Here is a 16,958-nt window from a genome sequence, read left to right on the forward strand (position 1 = left end):
AAACACCTGAGGATGTTTGGACCATTTCATCTGCTTCTATGTGTATGTATACATATATATTTTTTCTCCTCTAAGATACATAAAAGCTATCTAACTAGGCCTGATTCTGGAACCCATACAAGATTATAAAGTACAAACTAAAAATTATTTATAGTCATTCAGAGTTAAGAAGAAAACATTAGTTCCAAATTATGTGGCAGGAAAAAAAAAAAAAAAAGAAGAAGTTGCAAATGACTTTTGGAAAGTCCCTGTTTGGGTGTACAAAGAAAATACATTCTCTGAATTTCGCTAGATACCTTAAAAAAAATCAAACCAATATCGATATCATTGTAATAGATTGTGCTACATTAAATATTCATCCATTTGAATCCACATAGAACCAACAGACCGGAGTGGCTAAAAATTCCCTTCATGCATATTTACTTAGCAGAAAGCTCTTGAGAAAAACCCAACTGAAAAACACAACCAAAGCAAACCTGGCTACTTCTCTGAGAGGGTGGAATGACTCCAAAAGATCGTTTCATGTTCAAAAAGCCTAAGACAACTCTGCATGAAAGATGAAAATCCTTCTAATTGGGCATTTACCTTTTCAGAAATAAAAGGCTCAGTAGAAAGAAAAGAAAATGGAAAAAAAAACAACCCTTCAAAAAACCTTTTTCCTTGGAAGACCAGACTGGAGCCCAAAATAAATCCCCTGAATTTGGCCAAATCATGAAGAGCTGCATTCTCTCTCCCGACCCTGGTCTAGCTCAGAGAGCTCCCAGTGTTCTGAAAGCAAACGCTCTCTGAAATGCCCACCTCTGCACACCAACATCTGCAGCTCCTACCTTGCATGGACCTCAGTCCGTCCCCTCTGTGTGCTTCACTGTGACACGGGTCCTCCCCATTTTATGGATGTAGTGACTTACTCAAGGTCACACAGTCTTGCTCTCGCCCAGATCTTCCGTGTGCCTGGACTACCCTCATGGGAAAATAGGTGACTCCTATAGGTGGGCCAAGGAATAATAAGCCCACGCATCCAGCCACCTTGAATCCCCATCACATATTTTCCTCTGCTCACCCTCTGGAACCCCCACCTTCACTCTTTCCACCTTGAGCTGTACAGATGAGGAAGCTGAAGGTCAGACGGGTGACCAGGCTCGTGGAAATGACCTCCAGCCTTGGTGGTGTCACCTCCCTGCATCCCGGCCTTTGCTGTCTCCACCTCAACGCCTGCTCCCTCTCTCCGCTCGGCTAAGTCTGAGAACAATGGCAGAAAATCCCCTAAGTTGGATCTCAGCATCCTTATTAGATCTTACAGTCAACTTAAGGAACAAAACTTCGTGACAACACAATATGACACAGCACTTTGTAACACAACACCACATAACAACCACAACTGCCGTTCACAGATCATGCAAAGAGTGTATGAATCCACTGGAGCAGAAACAGACTAGGCCGAGAACCAGCTTTAGTGTTAGCAGGAAGCCAGAGAGCGCCATCCCAAGGGAAGCCTTAAGGGAGGGGTTGTCCAAGCAGGGTCTGCTGGTGAGACTCAGGTAGGTAGATGACAGTGGAACCTCCAGAAAGGAGCTCTCAACCACCCACTCAGGCATGTGGCTAGATAATTTCCCTACTGTTTAGTTATTTTGCCCATAAATACTTTTCTCCCAGGAGAGAGAGTCAGCTAGCGAGTGCATAGCGTCAAAGTCATTGAACAGTAACGTGAACAGAGTTTAGAAGAAAGGCGATAAGGGGAGAAGATGCCTGCAGACGGTCTGGGAACAGGGAAGCTTGCCTGCACGTTTTAGAGGGTGGCCTCCTAAATGGCCTCCTGATACTTTGGCCTCCTGATGTGAAGAACCAACTCTTTGGAAAAGACCCCGATGCTGGGAAAGATTGAAGGCAGGAGCAGACGGGGACAACAGAGGATAAGATGGTTGGATGGCATCACTGACTTGATGGGCATGAATTTGAGCAAACTCCGGGAGACAGTGAAGGACAGGGAAGCCTGGCGTGCTGCAGTCCATGGGGTCGCAAAGAGTCAGACACGACTTGGCGGCTGAACGCGACATGGCATGAGTGGGCTTCCCAGGTGGTGCTAGTGGTAAAGAACCGCCTGCCAATGCAGGACACACAAGAGATGTGGGTTTGATCCCTGGGTCAGGAAGATCCCCTGGAGAATCCCATGGACTTCGGAGCCTGGTGGGAAGAGTCGGACACGACCGAAGTCACTTAGCACACCCGCAGTCTGGTTGGAGTCTCTGATCTTCCCCGTGGATCCCAGCATTGCTGACTGCAAGCTCTCATCCTTTGGCTCGTCCACACAAACTGAATTCAGAGAGCCCACACAGTGCCCAGGGGTTGAAGAAGGACTGGGCAGGAAAGCTTGGTATAAAGTTTGTCACCAGGCATGTAGACCTAACCAGGTTCCTAGACAGGTGTCTCTCGGGCAGTCTGCTGCAAGAAAAATGAACCGTAAATGTTGTTGTTGTGACGCTAGAAGTGTCCCCTTTTTATATATTTATTTTTTTAATTTTTACAATGTTGTGTTGGTTTCTGCCGCACAACAACACAAATCAACCATAATCATACATATAGCCCCTCCCTCTGGAGCCTCCCTCCCCTGCCTGCACCCCGCCCCTCTAGGTCATCACAGGGGGCCAGGCTGGGCTCTCCCCAGCTGTCCACTTTACACATGACAGTGTGTCTATGCTGATGCTACTTTCTCCACTTGTCCCACTGTCTGCGTCCCCTTGCTGTGTCCACAAGTGTGTTCTCCACGTCTGCGTCTCCATTCCTGCCCTGCGAATAGGTTCATCAGCACCATTTTCCTAGATTCCATATAGATGCATTCACATACGGTGTTTGTTTGTCTCTTCCTGCCTTACTTCACACTAATAACACCTTCACAATGGAGAAAGTGTGTGCTGTTCTTCTTCCTTGAAAACACCGTTAATCCTACCACCTGGTGGAGAGTTTGATGGATCAAAACTGTTGCTTTGAAACGTTAGCTGCCACCAACAAGAATGTCTTAGTGGGGGGTATTCCTCATTGTTTCTGAAGCATATTCTTGGTGAAGAAAGGAAATTAAAATGAAAAGGAGAGGTTAGAAGATAGTGAGGCTGTGCACCACCGCCTAAGGGTAATTTCAAATGGAAAACACACCTCTCAGAATGGTTTGAAAAATCGGTTCCAGCATAAGGGCCGCTTCTATTTTCTGTCTGTAATCTATGACAGGAAACAAACCGAGCTACGCAAAAATCCATCGTGAACTATAGGATTATAGAAATTAAACTGATGTCCTCGCTGCAGAAAGTGGGGGCGGGGGCCCTTTCAGGGCCCGAGAGTGGGCTCTTGTCTAACGCTTGGAAATGAATTGTCTGAGGAGACACAGGTGCCAAGGAGACACGCAGAGCAAGAAACTTTATTGGAAAGGGGTACCTGCGTGGAGAGCAGCAGGGTAAGGGGACCCAGGAGAACTGCTCTGACACGAGGCTCACAGTCCGGGGTTTTATAGTCATGCGGTTAGTTTCCGGGTTGTCTTCGGCCAATCACTCTGACTCAGAGTCCTTCCTGGTGGTGCACGCATAGCTCAGCAAACATGGATGCTGGCAAGAAGGCTTCTGGGAGATGGAAGGACACGTGGAGTCTCCTTTTGATCTTTCCCGAATTCTTCCTGTTGGTGGTGGCTTATTAGTTCCATGTTCCTTACCACGACCTCCAGTGGTAAAATAACTCACGTGAACGGTTACTATGACGCCTGGCCAGGGTGAGGGGCTTCAGTCAGTGTGTTTCCCCTAATATCTCTATAATGCCAAACATCCAAACAAGGAGAAAAGATGTGATGGACCTGGAGGCAGTTTGGAGTATCGAAATGCCCCTGTGTCCTTGGAAACCTGCCTCTGGAATGGAGTGAAGGGGCTTCTTTTTTTCTCAGAACATAAGTTGTGTTGTGCGTGAGTTGATTGAATGATAACAAGTTACAAAGGTGGTACCTTTAAAGAGCATGAAGTCAGGAAGAACTGTCAAATCTGAGCATTTGCAAAGATCCTTAGCCGTGCCCTTGTTCAACCTTCCTCTACTCCCAGACTTCAATTACTCATTGACTGAGTCACTCATTGATTCATTCAGTGGAAGTACCGGCTGTGCCACTGGCTTGCTGTGTGACCTTCAGTGTGTTTCATAACCTCTCTGTGCTTCCATCACCTCATCTCTAAAACTGTGGATAATAATAGCACCTAGCACCTGGTAGGTACTAGATGAGTTAATACTTGGAAGGTGTTTAGAACAGGACCCTGCCAAGTGCCTGCTTTATAAGTGCTTGCAGAGTGCACGCCGTGCTCATCATCAGCTTTCGAGTTAAGCAATGCCTTGCTCAGCTTCCCCTGAATTGTTTCCTCACTTCGTCTCTACCAAGAGGTTAACGGTCCTCTGCTTGAATGTTGCCAGTGATGGCCCTCTGATTTCTGGACACCTCTGTGGATTAGAGAGCTCCTCCTCACACAGGGCTTCCATCCACGGAGGACTTCCTGAAGGAGGTGGTAAGGTGGGGGTGGGGCGTCTCTGGAGCTGTCTGAAATTAAGGCTGGGAAAGTTCTCTGGGCTTAAGAAGCTATGGTGTGGCTCCTGGACACTAGTAGTAGAGAGGGTCCTCCTGAAGCTTCAGACATGACATTTTAGATGCTCCCTGCCCTGTATTTCACCACTGAGATTTCAGGTGGAGGCCTGACCCATATGATTCCTCATTAGCAGGCGGAGCCAGAGTGAGAAACCAGCCCTGAGTTCAAGGCTGTCACAGCTGACTTGGGCACCTCGAGGTGTCCTGGAGGCGAGCTTCCAATGTGCAGAGCATGGGACGCGGCAGCAGGCACTGACCCGGGTGCCAAGGGCTCCTAGGTAACCCCACTGGGCAGGCCTTCTCCTCTAGTGATCCCCATCGTGTTTTCTCCCCAGTCTCCTAGACCTCCCTCCTGACCCCCAGTCTCCCTGAGACCTCCCTCTGAGCAAGGCCGTGTCGGTTTTTGTGAATTCTGCCCTTCTCTCCTCCCTAAGTCCCGTTCCCAGGAAATACCACTTCTGGACACTCTGCACTCATTTAACATTCTAAACAGGGCTTTTCGGTCCTTCTTGTTATCAGTATTTTGACAGTTGAGAACACCGAGGCTCGTGGAAGTGGGCCGCTTGACCTCAGGCCCTCTAGGTGGGGACTGGTCCCCTGCCAGCACAGCTCCACGTGTCCCATCCACCCCCATGTGACAGCAGCTTCCTTCCACTTCCCTTCAGTTGTTCTGAGAATCAGATAGTGAGTGAAAGTCGCTCAGTCATGTCTGACTCTTTGCAACCCCATGGACTACACAGTCCATGAAATTCTCCAGGCTAGAATACTGGAGTGGGTAGCCGTTCCCTTCTCCAGGGGATCTTCCCAACCCTGGGATCGAACCCAGGTCTCCCGCATTGCGGGCAGATTCTTTACCAGCTGAGCCACCAGGGAAGCCCAAGAATACTGGAGTGGGTAGCCTATCCCTTCTCCAGCAGATCTGCCTGACCCAGGAATTGAACTGGGGTCTCCAGTATTGCAGGCAGATTTTTTACCAGCTGAGCTACCAGGGAAATCCAGGAATCAGATAAGAGGCCGAAAAGAATGAAGCCCCCCCCTTCACCAAATGATACTTCAGAGGACTATAAATAGGACACCCAGTGGTGGCACTCGGTCACATTCGCCATGGACAGGACAGACGCTGAGTGATGCCAGCATGTCCTCCAGCCCAAGGTTTTCACGGTCAGCATTGTTTTTTTTTTCCCTGCCTCTCTCTCACTCTCCTTTCTTTTTCTTCCTTCTTTCTTTCCCCTCATCCACTGTCTTGCCCCAAAGTACATAGTTCAGCCTCCTTCATTTGGCCGTGGTTGCCGAGAAAACAAACACGTGCCTATGTCACGACTTCTCCCAGTTCTGACAGACACAAAGCAGTGCCCACCAGGCCCCGGGGGGGCTGCCCAGCCTCCCGTCTCCTTCCTCTTGAGGCAAAATCAGGGTACCCAACAAGAAAGTCCACAAGGGCATCTCCTGCCCTGGAAACCATCGGGGGCAGAGAGGTCAGTGAAGGCTGGGGTTGGGGTTGGGGGAGAGAACAGGTCCACTGTTTGTTAGCTGTGGAGTGTGGGGCAAGTGCCTACCATGCCTGAGCCTCAGTCTCCCCACCGGTACTCTGGGGACACTACTACCCATCTTTCTGGCTGGGAGTTGAGATAAATCAGGCAGTGTGGGAAAGGCCCAGAGAACAGACGGTCTTCAGGCTGGAAGATGGGAGAGCCAGGGCATGGGGGGCCCTGGAGTGGGACCCACACTTGGAGCCAAGGACATCTCCCCAGCCATGTGATCAGTAGAAGGAGAAAGAGAGGAAAACTTGAAGGCACCCGCTTGGTGCTCCTAACCGCTCTGCCCTCTTCCAGCCGTGATCAAGGTGTCTTTTCCTGTGAGCAGAAAGAGATTTAGGCAGACCCACATTTTAGGTGAACCAGCAGACTGAGGTTTGCAGTGGGTGGGAGGCAGAGGCCTGAGCAGCTCCTGGGTAGTCCACGTGGGAGTGTTTGCGTTGCTCCAGTGTGAAAAGTGGTGACTTTATCTCTTTGAGGTTCAAGAGCTGATTGTACTCAGATGCTGAGAAATTAGAAAGCGAAAGCCATAACTGGAGGGCCATGGATGACCACAGAGAGCATGGCAACTGGACAAACCAAGGGACCATGCTGTCCCTCCCATCCCAGACCTGTGGGATTTGAGGTGCAGGAGGACACCCTTCTGGAGCCCAGCCAGGCTGGAGGGTGAAGAGGAAACCTAGGGCTCAAGACAGCCCTGGCTCTGAATCACATCTCTGCTGATTTCTAACTGTATGGCTGTGGGCAGATACCTAACTCTCTCAGAGCCTCAGTTTCCACATCCGTGAAGTGGGGGATAAGACTACCACCCTCAAGAGGCTGGCCGCACAGGTTGAATGAAATCACACACGTGGAATGTGACTGTGGTTCTGGCCTTGCTGTCCAGATGCATCCCGTGGTAGCTGTTGTTATAATAACATCTCCCTTGGCAGAGCAGCCAGAACTCAGCAGTCAGGCACCGGCTTCAGAAATCCACTCCTTCTCAGGACTCCAGCATGTGGAACCCTTTCAGAGAGGGAGGGTGCATGCTAGCTTTCCCAGCCTGGTGAACATACCTGCTTCTTGCCCGAGTTCTGACTGGCTTCTTCAGCCCACACACCAAGACGGGGGAGGTGCAGTGAAACCCTGGAGAGGGCCAAGCTGCTGAACTCAGCTTCCTTTCGCTCTCAGTATTAGTTAGCTCCGTCATCTCTGGTTTGCACACTCAGAATTTCTGCCTTCATACCCCACTTTCAGTCTTGCTCTGGACATTCTAGCACTTACACCAGGCTTTTCTAGGGCATCTCACCATTTACCCTTGCTCTTCTGCGTCATCTGTTCCCATTGCAAGCTGATCTAGCCAGTCTCAGTTCTTTTTCTCGTCCTCCATGACCATTGAATGCTGGTCAGGAATTCAGATTAAGAAACCATGCAGTTAACCCGTGCCCTCTCTCACTGGGTACAGAGTGAGGTGGTTCTTACTGTCTGCCCGAGTCCTCTTCCCCACAGTGGGAGAGCCCCCAAGTGTACTGCCGTCCCCATCAGGGCAGAGCAGAGTGCTTGCACAGCATAGAAGAAGCTCAGTAAGCGCTGATTGAAGGGAGCTGTGTTAGTCCTGGTCTTAAATGGAGTCCACCTAGAAATCAGTTTATCATTCAGGCTCCACTCTTTGCTATGACCATGAGCAAGTTACTTCATCTCTGCAAGCCTCCACTTACCTACACAGTGACTGCAGATAATAATACTGCACACATCACAGGACCATTATGAGGAGCCACCGAACTTTTGAGTTCAAAGGGCTTAGTTTGGCAAAATCTTCACAAACAGTTAAAAATGGTACCTGCTACTATCACTACTGCTAGTCTTACCTTATAATTTTTATTAAAGCAAATTCATATTGTTTCTTATTCTCTTGCTTTGCAGCACAGCCCTGTGAAGCATTGAGGGAGGTTCAGTTTCCATTTTACTAGTAAGTAAACTGTGACTCAGAGAAAGGCTGTTTTTCTAAACTCACACAGCTAGACTTTGTGTGGCTGGCCTCCTCTGCTTGGCATACCTAGCAGCCAGCCACACTGTTTTGGAACATGATATGACCATGGGCCTCTGAGAAAAGATTCCTGTAATTTAAAAGCACAGCAGTATTTTTTTCACCTAGGCCCAGTGTTAATAATTATTCAGATGATCTTTTTTTTTTTTTTACTTCGAGGAGAAAGGCTATGCTTTATTAAGCAAACTGCTATACTCCAGGTGTGATGGAGAGTTTCATATCCTGTTCCCTGCTCTATCCTAAGAAGAAACAGAATTGGAGAACACGCTCTCTTATAAGATTTATTGCATTCTATTGCACAGAAGAAAGGAATTTCAGGTGGTAGATGCACTAACAGGGGCAAAGAAGGTATGATTTATGAATCCAGATTAGGAGAAGTGAGAACTCGCTGATTCGTTTGACTGGAATTTGTCCTAATCTGTGCACCAGCTGGAATTTGTGGGCATTTTTCTTGCCTCAGGTCTCCTGGTTTAAGTCCAGCAGTTTACCATTAAGGACCCGGTTGGTAGCTGGTTGCTGCCAGTTGGATGGAGAGAAATGAGGGGGCAAACCCTGAGCCTGGAATCAGAAGCCTTTGGCCCATGTTCCCATAGCCCTGTTCTCAGCCGTGTGATCCATGGGCCCACCTCTCCAGGCCTCAGTTTCTTCATTTGTGCCTGGGAGAGTCACATGAGCGTTTCTGCACCCTTTCCAAAAATGAGGATTACATCTGATCCGTCTTCCTGTGTAGTCCCTGTGTATGAACACATTTCACCATTTTCAAGAATCGAGTTAGTGGAAGCCTTGGGAAAGCAGGAGGAATATAAGAAGATGCAGGGCAGGAGGGCATAGGGAAGAAAGTTGTGATGTGGCATTTTAGAAGAGATTTTTAGGGCTTCCCTGGCAGCCCAGTGGTAAAGAATCCGCCTGCCAATGCAGGAGACACGGGTTCAATCCCTGATCTGGGAAGATCCCACATGCCACAGAGCAGCTAAGCCCGTGAGCCCCAGCAGTTAAAGCCTGTGAGCCCCAGAGCCCGCGCTCTGCAACAGGAGAAGCCGCTGCCGCAAAAAGCTTGTGCGCTGCAACTCGGGAGTAGCCCCCGCCCACCAGGACTAGAGAAAACCCTGCGCACCCACGAAGACTCAGCAAAGCCAAAAATAAGCATACATACAGTTATTCAAAACAAGAGGAGGTGTTAAAGATCAGTTAAAATCAGAAATCAGGGAGAGTCGAAGTAGCTGATGAGGCTGCTGCTCCTGGGCCAGCAGGTTAGGAAGTGGGGTCCTCTCCTTCTCTGTGTGATCAGTGCCTTGGGTCCTGGTAGAGCAGCTGAGAACCCCAGGCTCTGGAAGGTGGGTGATGCTTGGGGGGCACAGATCCAGTTTTTAAAGGCCTCATGGTTGCAGGCTTGCTGGTTGGGGTTGGAAATCCAATGCAGTTGCCGAGATATTGCGTATCATTCCCTGTGCTATACAATAGCTCCTTGTTGGTTATCTATTTTACATGCAGAAGTGTGTATATTTTAATATCAAACTCCTAATTTGTCTGTCCCCCCTTTCCCCTTTGGTAAACGTAAATTTGTTTTCTATGTTTGTTAGTCTATTTCTGTTTTGTAAATAAGTTCATTTTTTTTAAGATTCCACATATAACTAATATGTGATATTTATCTCTGTCTGACTTACTTTCACTTGGTATGAGAATCTCTAGGTCCAGCTATGTTGATATGGCTTTATTTCATTCTTTTCTTTAGGGCTGAGCAGTATTCTGTTTTATATATATATATATATATATATATATATATATATATATATATATATATACAGCTACATATTCTGTTTTATATATATATAAAACATCTTCTTTGTCCATTCATCTGTTGATGGATGGTTAGGTTGCTTCCATGTCTTGGCTGTTGTGGATAGTGATACTCACTCACTCATTTATTCTATAGCCATTACTGAGTGCCCCCTCCCTGCAAGTGCCCATTTTACCCATACAGTGTCCAGTGGGCGTGGGGAAATCTAGTGATAGGTAAAGTCAGTAAAGTGCTGTCCTTTCCACCACCCCTAAGGGCTTCAGTCCCATGAGAACAATGGGCGATAGAATTGTGGTGATGGCTTGCTCTTAGTAAATTCTTGTTAAACAATAGAATGAACCAGGGAAGCTCAGCACAGGAAACCATGGAGTCCCTGTAAGGTTCCCTAGCCCATTTCAGATTAAGGACAGCATGGTGTCAAAGCAAACATCTTGGAAGTGTGGTGCATGAATTGCTTTGCTCATTCTCTGACTCAGGAGATAGTAATTGAGTTTCTCCCGGCGGGGGGGAGCTGGGTGGTGGCTTGTAGAGTGGCGTCTAGGACAGTTGCCTCACTCTTGCCTCGTGGAATTACTGGGCTGTGACCGATGCTCTGCAGGAGCGCAGGGAAATCTGGGAATGTGTCATGGCAGTGCCTGGCTTTGTCTGTCCTGTTGAAAGAGATGTCCCTGCGAAGTGCGCTGACACTGAGACCCGAAGGGTGAGCAGAGTGTGGGTGGGGATGGTGTGAGTCATTAATGGGAGGGAGGAAGGTGTGAGCTGCAGTGTACAAGGACCCCTCTGGCATTGGAGGAGGTGGCAGACACCATCTGGTGGCTGGGGGCAGTGAGCCTCCGCCTTCATTCTTCCAGAAAACTGGGGCTGGAAAAAAAGTTTCATTCCCAGAACTTCCCCTAGCTGCTCTGGCCACTTTGTGTTTCTTCTGTATAAACATCCCGCCTACATCGGGACCTCCAAATAGAGTCTGTTTATCATCAACACCAGATGCCTGTAGACAAATCTGGAGTCAGTTGATCTCTAAATCCTGTTGATTTCTTGTGTAAAATAGTTCCTGAATCTTCTCCTCGTCTTGCCCACAGCCCAGCCTTATCCCTGGCCCTCATCGTCTCTTGACAGTCAGGCTGAACTGGACAGCACAGGCTGACTTTTCTTTCTGACATAAAAATCATGTGGTCTCACTGCCAGCAGTGTGAGGATAACTTGGTGGTTGTATCAGCTAGGTTTCTCTGCATAACAAACAGTCTCGAACCTTAGCACCTTCAACAATAAACATTTCTTATTTTTCCTGATGCTGTGGGTATGTAGACTAGGTGTTTCTTTTGGACTGGTCGACTTGGCTGGTGCTCAACTGCCTGTAATAGTCTCACTTGCAAGCCTAGGGGCTCAGCTGGGAGGGCTGAAGCTTTTCCCCATGTTGGTTGGTTTTCATCCTCCAGGGGCTAGCTCAGGTGTGCTCTTGTGACTGCAGAATGATTCCCAGCGGCAAGCGAGAGGAAGTCCTCCACTTAACCATTCTTAAGCCTTTCTTTGTGTCAAGTTTGTTATCATTGGCTTATTGTTCAAAAGCAAGCCACATGGCCAAGTTCAGACTCCAAGAGTGGAGAAACGGTTTTCACTTTGCGGTGAGAGAGGTGCAAAGCCCCACCACAGAGGGGATGCTGCAAGGTGATGTGAGTAATAGGGGACCTTCACCGAAATCCTCTCTCTCGCAGTGGCTGAGATGAAGGCTTTGGAAGCAGACAGGATGGGTGTGTCCGGTCACACTCTCCTCTCTGCCGCTGACTGCTTTCGTCATGCCGGGCAGCTCCACTCATGGCAGCTCTCCAAGCTTCAGCTGCCCATCCGTGTTGTGGGAATAATCAGTCTGGGCACCTTGGATTTCAAGAGAGTGTCAGCTAAGAAAACCCATGGTCTGCACATTGCAGTGCTCGGCACACAGAAAGGACTCAACTGAGGGTCTCTGTTCCTGTTCTCAGACGAGGTCTTCGACAGCCCTTTCCTGTCCAGCCTCAGCCTGGTTTATCCTAATTTTGATCTCACAATTTTCGCCTTCACATCCTACCTATTTCTTTATCTTTGTCCTGAAAGACATTTTCCCCCAAGGCTTTTCTTTTGCCAAACAGCATCTTGCTTGTACCCTGATCAAGGGACACCTAAAAATACCATCTCCTCTTCAGATTTGTCTTTCAGACTGAGTTGGCTGTTTCTTCCCCAGATACCATCCACACCCTCATATCATACTGCCCAGGACTGTCTATTTGTTTCCTCTGCCAGGCTGAGCTCCTGGAGGGGTATGAACTATACTCACCTTTCTGTCTCTGGGACTTGACTCTGAGCATGGAGCAGAATAGGGGTTTATCTACAAAATATTTGATGTATAAATCATTGGCTGGGTGAATGGGGAAGTGGGTGAATGCCTTTTAATTATGTTGAGTCATCTCCAAAAGGCAGTGAGTGAAATGTCAAAGCTGACAAACTTTTATCGTCTTCACTTCCAGCTGGTACTGGTTTCAGATTCAACCTTTCTGATGTGGAAATGCCAGTAGAAGTGATTAGCATCTCCAGTGGCTGTGGTGAGCAGACACTCTGAGCTTTGTGTCCAGGACAGTCGTCTGAAGAGCAGAGATGGACTCTCCCTCAGCCCACTGAGGTAATAACTGACTAACACCAGTGAGAAACTCTTTCCTGTTTCTTCTGTGGATTACATCAGGTTGTGGGGAGAAGGTGGAGGTGGGGGAGATTGCGCCTGTTTCTTGATCTCTTTGCAACTTGGATATTCCATAAAGAGGGAGGGCTTTCTCCCTCAAGGAGAAACGTGAGCCTCTTAGAGTATCAAGCAACCTCTCTGTTTTTTAGAGGTCTTTGTGCTTTCCTGAAAACTGGGAGATCCTTCTATGATAAGTGCCTGTCATCCCAAAGAAGCGCTGCAGTGACAGTCTCTGGTGTGTCCTGGGGTGAGCACTCAGCCAGCAAACCCTGTGACCCACAGGACAAGTCCCTCCTGGTCATGTTTTACAAATAAAGTTTTATTGGCACTCAGCCATGCTCATTCATCAGGGCTATCTGTGGTATGTCACACCACAGCAACCATTGCGACAGAGAAAGTGTGGCCCCAAAGGCTGAAATATTTACAGACCGGTCCTTAAGACAAAAAAAAAAAAAAAATGTGTTGGTCCCTGGTCTAGAACTGAGCTGTCCACATACATCCACTCCATCTGTGGCTATTGAAATTTTAATAAATGAAAATTAAAGTTAAACCCAGAGCATTCTTTTCAATTAAAAATGGTTTTTTTTTCAGTTAGTTCATTTTTATATAATTGCAAATTTACAGGTAAGCTGCAAGAATAGTCAGAAAATCATGGGTACCCTTTACCCAGATTTCTCCAGTGTTAGCATTTTATATATTCCTGAAATCACAGCGTTATTATAAACATCGTACAGCTGAGTCAGAAGCTTAGCATTGATTTGCTGCTAACATTGATTTGTATTTCACAACACTGACCTTTTTTGACACATCCAAGCCAATTATTTTCCAGAATATCCCTCAGTTTGTGTTTGTCTGATGTGTCCTTGTGATTCGATTGAGACCGTGGGCTCTTGCCAGGAATCTCACGGAACTGATGCTGGGTCCTCAGTGCCTCCTGTTAGGAGGATGATGTTGGTCTATCTCAGAGCTGGTGACGTTGATTTGTCACCTGGTTGAGGTGGCCTCTGTGAGGTGTCTCCATGTGAAGTTACCATTTCATTTTTGTAATTATCAAGTATCTTCCCGGGAGCGTCTATAAGACTCTGTAAATATCCTTTTACTCCTTAACCTGCCACGTGAGCTTTAGCATCTATTGATGGTTCTTGCCTGCGTCAGTTTATTATCAGCATGGTTACCAAATAGCGATTTTTCTCATCTCATTGTTTATTTTTCATTTGTTAGTTGGTTTTCCAGCATAGAAAAGAACATTCCTCCTTCCTTTCCTTCTTTATGCAGGTTATGAACTGGCAGATTTTAACTGTACTTAATAAATTTTAATCCTTTGTTATCATCATCATTATAAATATCATTCTTTTGATATTTTAAAGTTGTCCCAAATGTATCCAGTGAGGGATGGCTGCAGCATCTTTTTAACATCTCTCTGTTGGTTTCTGAACACTTTCTTACTTGTTGGTGAGACACAATATTCTAGCCTCATTTTGTGCTTCCTCTGCCCAGCCTGAGAGTTAGCATTTTTCAAGGAATCCTGGTGCTTTTCAGTGCAGGATGTTATTTAGAAGTGCCATCTGGTGACAAGGCGTGTCCTTTATTCCTAGGGTAGCATTGCTCCCAGGCCCTCTGGGCAGATGGAGCTGGGCAATGTGAAATGTGTGTGGGGTGTGTGTGTGTGTGTGTGTGTGTGTGCATGGCTATACACACATCCATGTTCTTAGACATATGCATACATCCTCACATATACATCCACTCACATCATATACACGTGTTTCTATATGTACATATACACACCATCTAGATTATTTCTAACTCACACGTGTGGGTGTGTGCTCAGTCGCTTGGTCATGTCCAACTCTATGACTCTATGGACTGCAGCCTGCCAGACTCCTCTGTCCATGGGATTTTCCAGGTAAGAATACTGGAGTGGGTTGCCTTGCCCTCCTGCAGGGGATCTTCCCAACCCAGGGATCAAACCTGTGTATCCTGCTTTGGCAGATGGATTATTTACTGCTGCACCACCTGAGAAGCCCATTTCTAACTCAACCTATCTCTGTGTTAAAACCACCTTACGTGCACACTGATGATGCCAGAATGTTCTTGATGCACATCTAACTGCTAGAGTCACCCCGCCCCTGCTGTCAGCAACACCACTCACCACATTTACTAAACTATGGATCAGATCCTGTCCAGACCTCTGCCTGGCCATTACTGCTCGCAAAATCCCAGTGGCCCAAGTTCAGAGGAGGAAGCAAGATTCTGAAAATTTCCTTAGCTTGTGCACGTGGCGCAGCCAGCGAATGTGGCATGCTTGCTGAGAGTGCCTGTCTGCAGGCTGACATTTGATCAGATGGCCCTGGGAGACAGAACAGTCTCAGAAGGAAGAAACAGAGCAGAAGGTGGGGGAGCGTTTGTCCCCGTGGATCAGGGGATCTCAGGCCCTCACAGCAGCAAGAAAGCCAAACGATGCTGGTGGACACTGTCTCCTTCGCTTCACACCCCTGGAGCTGTGCTTATGACCACGTCACTGATAGAGCCATGTCGCGTGTAACAGGACGTGCGACGATGCACGTGGTGGAAATGTGCATCCGTGTGTGATTGCGGTGTGCCTGTGTGCTTCCTGGGGGGTGGGGTGTGGCTGCTGTCCTGGGCCTGCAGAGACCTTGATCTGGTTGAAGGTGTGATTACAGAACTGGGCCTCTCTGGGGAGCGGGCATTTCCTCTCACACTGGGGTTTCCTGGGAGGGAGCTGCTTAAGCACAGAGGCCTTAAGGTAAATACATTTGTGTTCCCAGCTCTCAGCAGAATATATGCAGCATGTGCAGTGGATCCGTGCTGGTTTTACCTGTGCTTCAGGCAAATCAGAGCTGAGTCAGAGAGCTCTCCGATCTCTTGATGCACCAGGCCCTGTTCTAGTCAGACAGAGACCCAGAGAGTCCATGTGCTGGCAAACAGGGGCGGGGGGGAGGGGGTTGTGGGGTGGGGGGAGAAGGCAGGAGACTGGCCTTGAGCAGGAAGAAATGGATCTGTGAGTGGCAGGGCTGGGGGCAGGCAGAGGGGGCCCTGGGAGGATCCCAGGGTAGACATGGTGGCCCAGGAAGGTGACTCTGAGATGTTTAAGGAACTGAGTCCCACTGCAGATAAAACAGTGAAGGGGGCAGTGAGCAGGGGCTGCTGATCTAAGGACAGGTGAGGGGACTCAGTTGCTCTCCCCCGGGGGCTGTGGCCTCCCGCCACCCCCAGAGCCAGGCCTATTTCCTGCCATGAGTCCTTTCAGGCCTAAAGAGTCACGTGTGCATTCTCTCCCTCAGAATTCAAGCATTTCCTCTCCCAAAACAAATTTCATCAACCAGCCCACAGGCAAACTGCAGGCCAAGGCACTCTGCTAGATAAGAACGTAGCCTGGCAGTTGTTAGGGGGATGGAAATGGACAGCAGGGAAAGGCTGGTGGAATTTCTGTTGCTGATAACGTTTAAGAAAGGAGCGCTCGTTACAGAAGCCAGGGCTGTGTCCCAGGAAGGCAGGAGCCCTCTCTGAGGGTCTGAGATGTTGTCAGGTGGAAAAGGATTAGCTTGTCCTGGGCGAGTCTGAGGAGAGAACCAAGTGGAAAAAGTGAAATGCACAAGTTTCTGTTCACAGAAGATTTTTCCTTCTCACTCCCTCATTCATTCATTCATTCAGCGAGCACAACTGGGTGCCTGGCACTGGGCTAAGCACTGGAGGGATAACAGAGTAAGACAAGGGCTATATCTTCAACATGTTAATAATTTAGTGGGTTTCCACTGTAGGGCACAAGGAACTCTGCTCAATGTTAGGTGGCAGCCTGGATGAGAGGGGAGTTTAGGGCAGAATGGATACCTGTGCGTGTAAGGCTGAGCCCCTCTGCTGTCCACATGAAATTATCACAGCATTGTTAATCAGCTATTGTTCTTGTTTAGTCGCTAAGTCACATCTGACTCTTTTGCAACACCGTGGATCGTAGCCCGCCAGGCTCCTCTGTCTATGCTATTTCCCAAGCAAGAGTAACTGGAGTGGGTTAACATTTCCTTCTTCAGGGCATCTTCCTGACCCAGGGATGGAATCCATGTCTCCTACATTGGCGGGTGGATTCTTTACCGCTGAGCCACCAGGAAAGCCCCGCTAGTCATCTATACTCCAATATAAAATACAAACTTAAAAAAAAATAATTTAATGGGAGAAACAGATGAACAAATTAGTGATACGTAGACATGCAATTATGAGTTCGGTGAGGCTGGAAGCTAACAGAATTTAGGCGTTCTCTTTAAGAAAAGAATATGAGG

The 16,958-nt window shown here is 48.0% G+C and overlaps 1 protein-coding gene across 16 annotated transcripts in view; it reads left to right on the forward strand.

Annotated features, from left to right (window-relative positions):
* The window catches only part of ST3GAL1 (ST3 beta-galactoside alpha-2,3-sialyltransferase 1), a 92,709-nt gene that overhangs the window by 7,413 nt on the left and 68,338 nt on the right, over nt 1-16,958 (forward strand). For 10 of the 16 annotated variants that reach the window (XR_011258959.1, XR_011258962.1, XR_011258957.1 and 7 more), the window contains exon 2: nt 12,458-12,609. The exons of 4 other annotated variants lie outside the window; for them this stretch is intronic. Coding sequence is in view for 1 of the 12 variants with exons in the window: in XM_069599817.1 (XP_069455918.1) it covers nt 12,458-12,549 (92 nt within the window). In the remaining 11 variants the exon portion in view is untranslated. Of the gene's footprint in view, nt 1-12,457; nt 13,217-16,958 lie in introns of those variants that run through there. 2 more of the 16 variants (XR_011258960.1, XM_069599817.1) reach the window with 2 other exon arrangements.

Source organism: Ovis canadensis, chromosome 9 (genome assembly GCF_042477335.2).
Source record: "Ovis canadensis isolate MfBH-ARS-UI-01 breed Bighorn chromosome 9, ARS-UI_OviCan_v2, whole genome shotgun sequence".
Taxonomy (NCBI): Eukaryota; Metazoa; Chordata; class Mammalia; order Artiodactyla; family Bovidae; genus Ovis; species Ovis canadensis.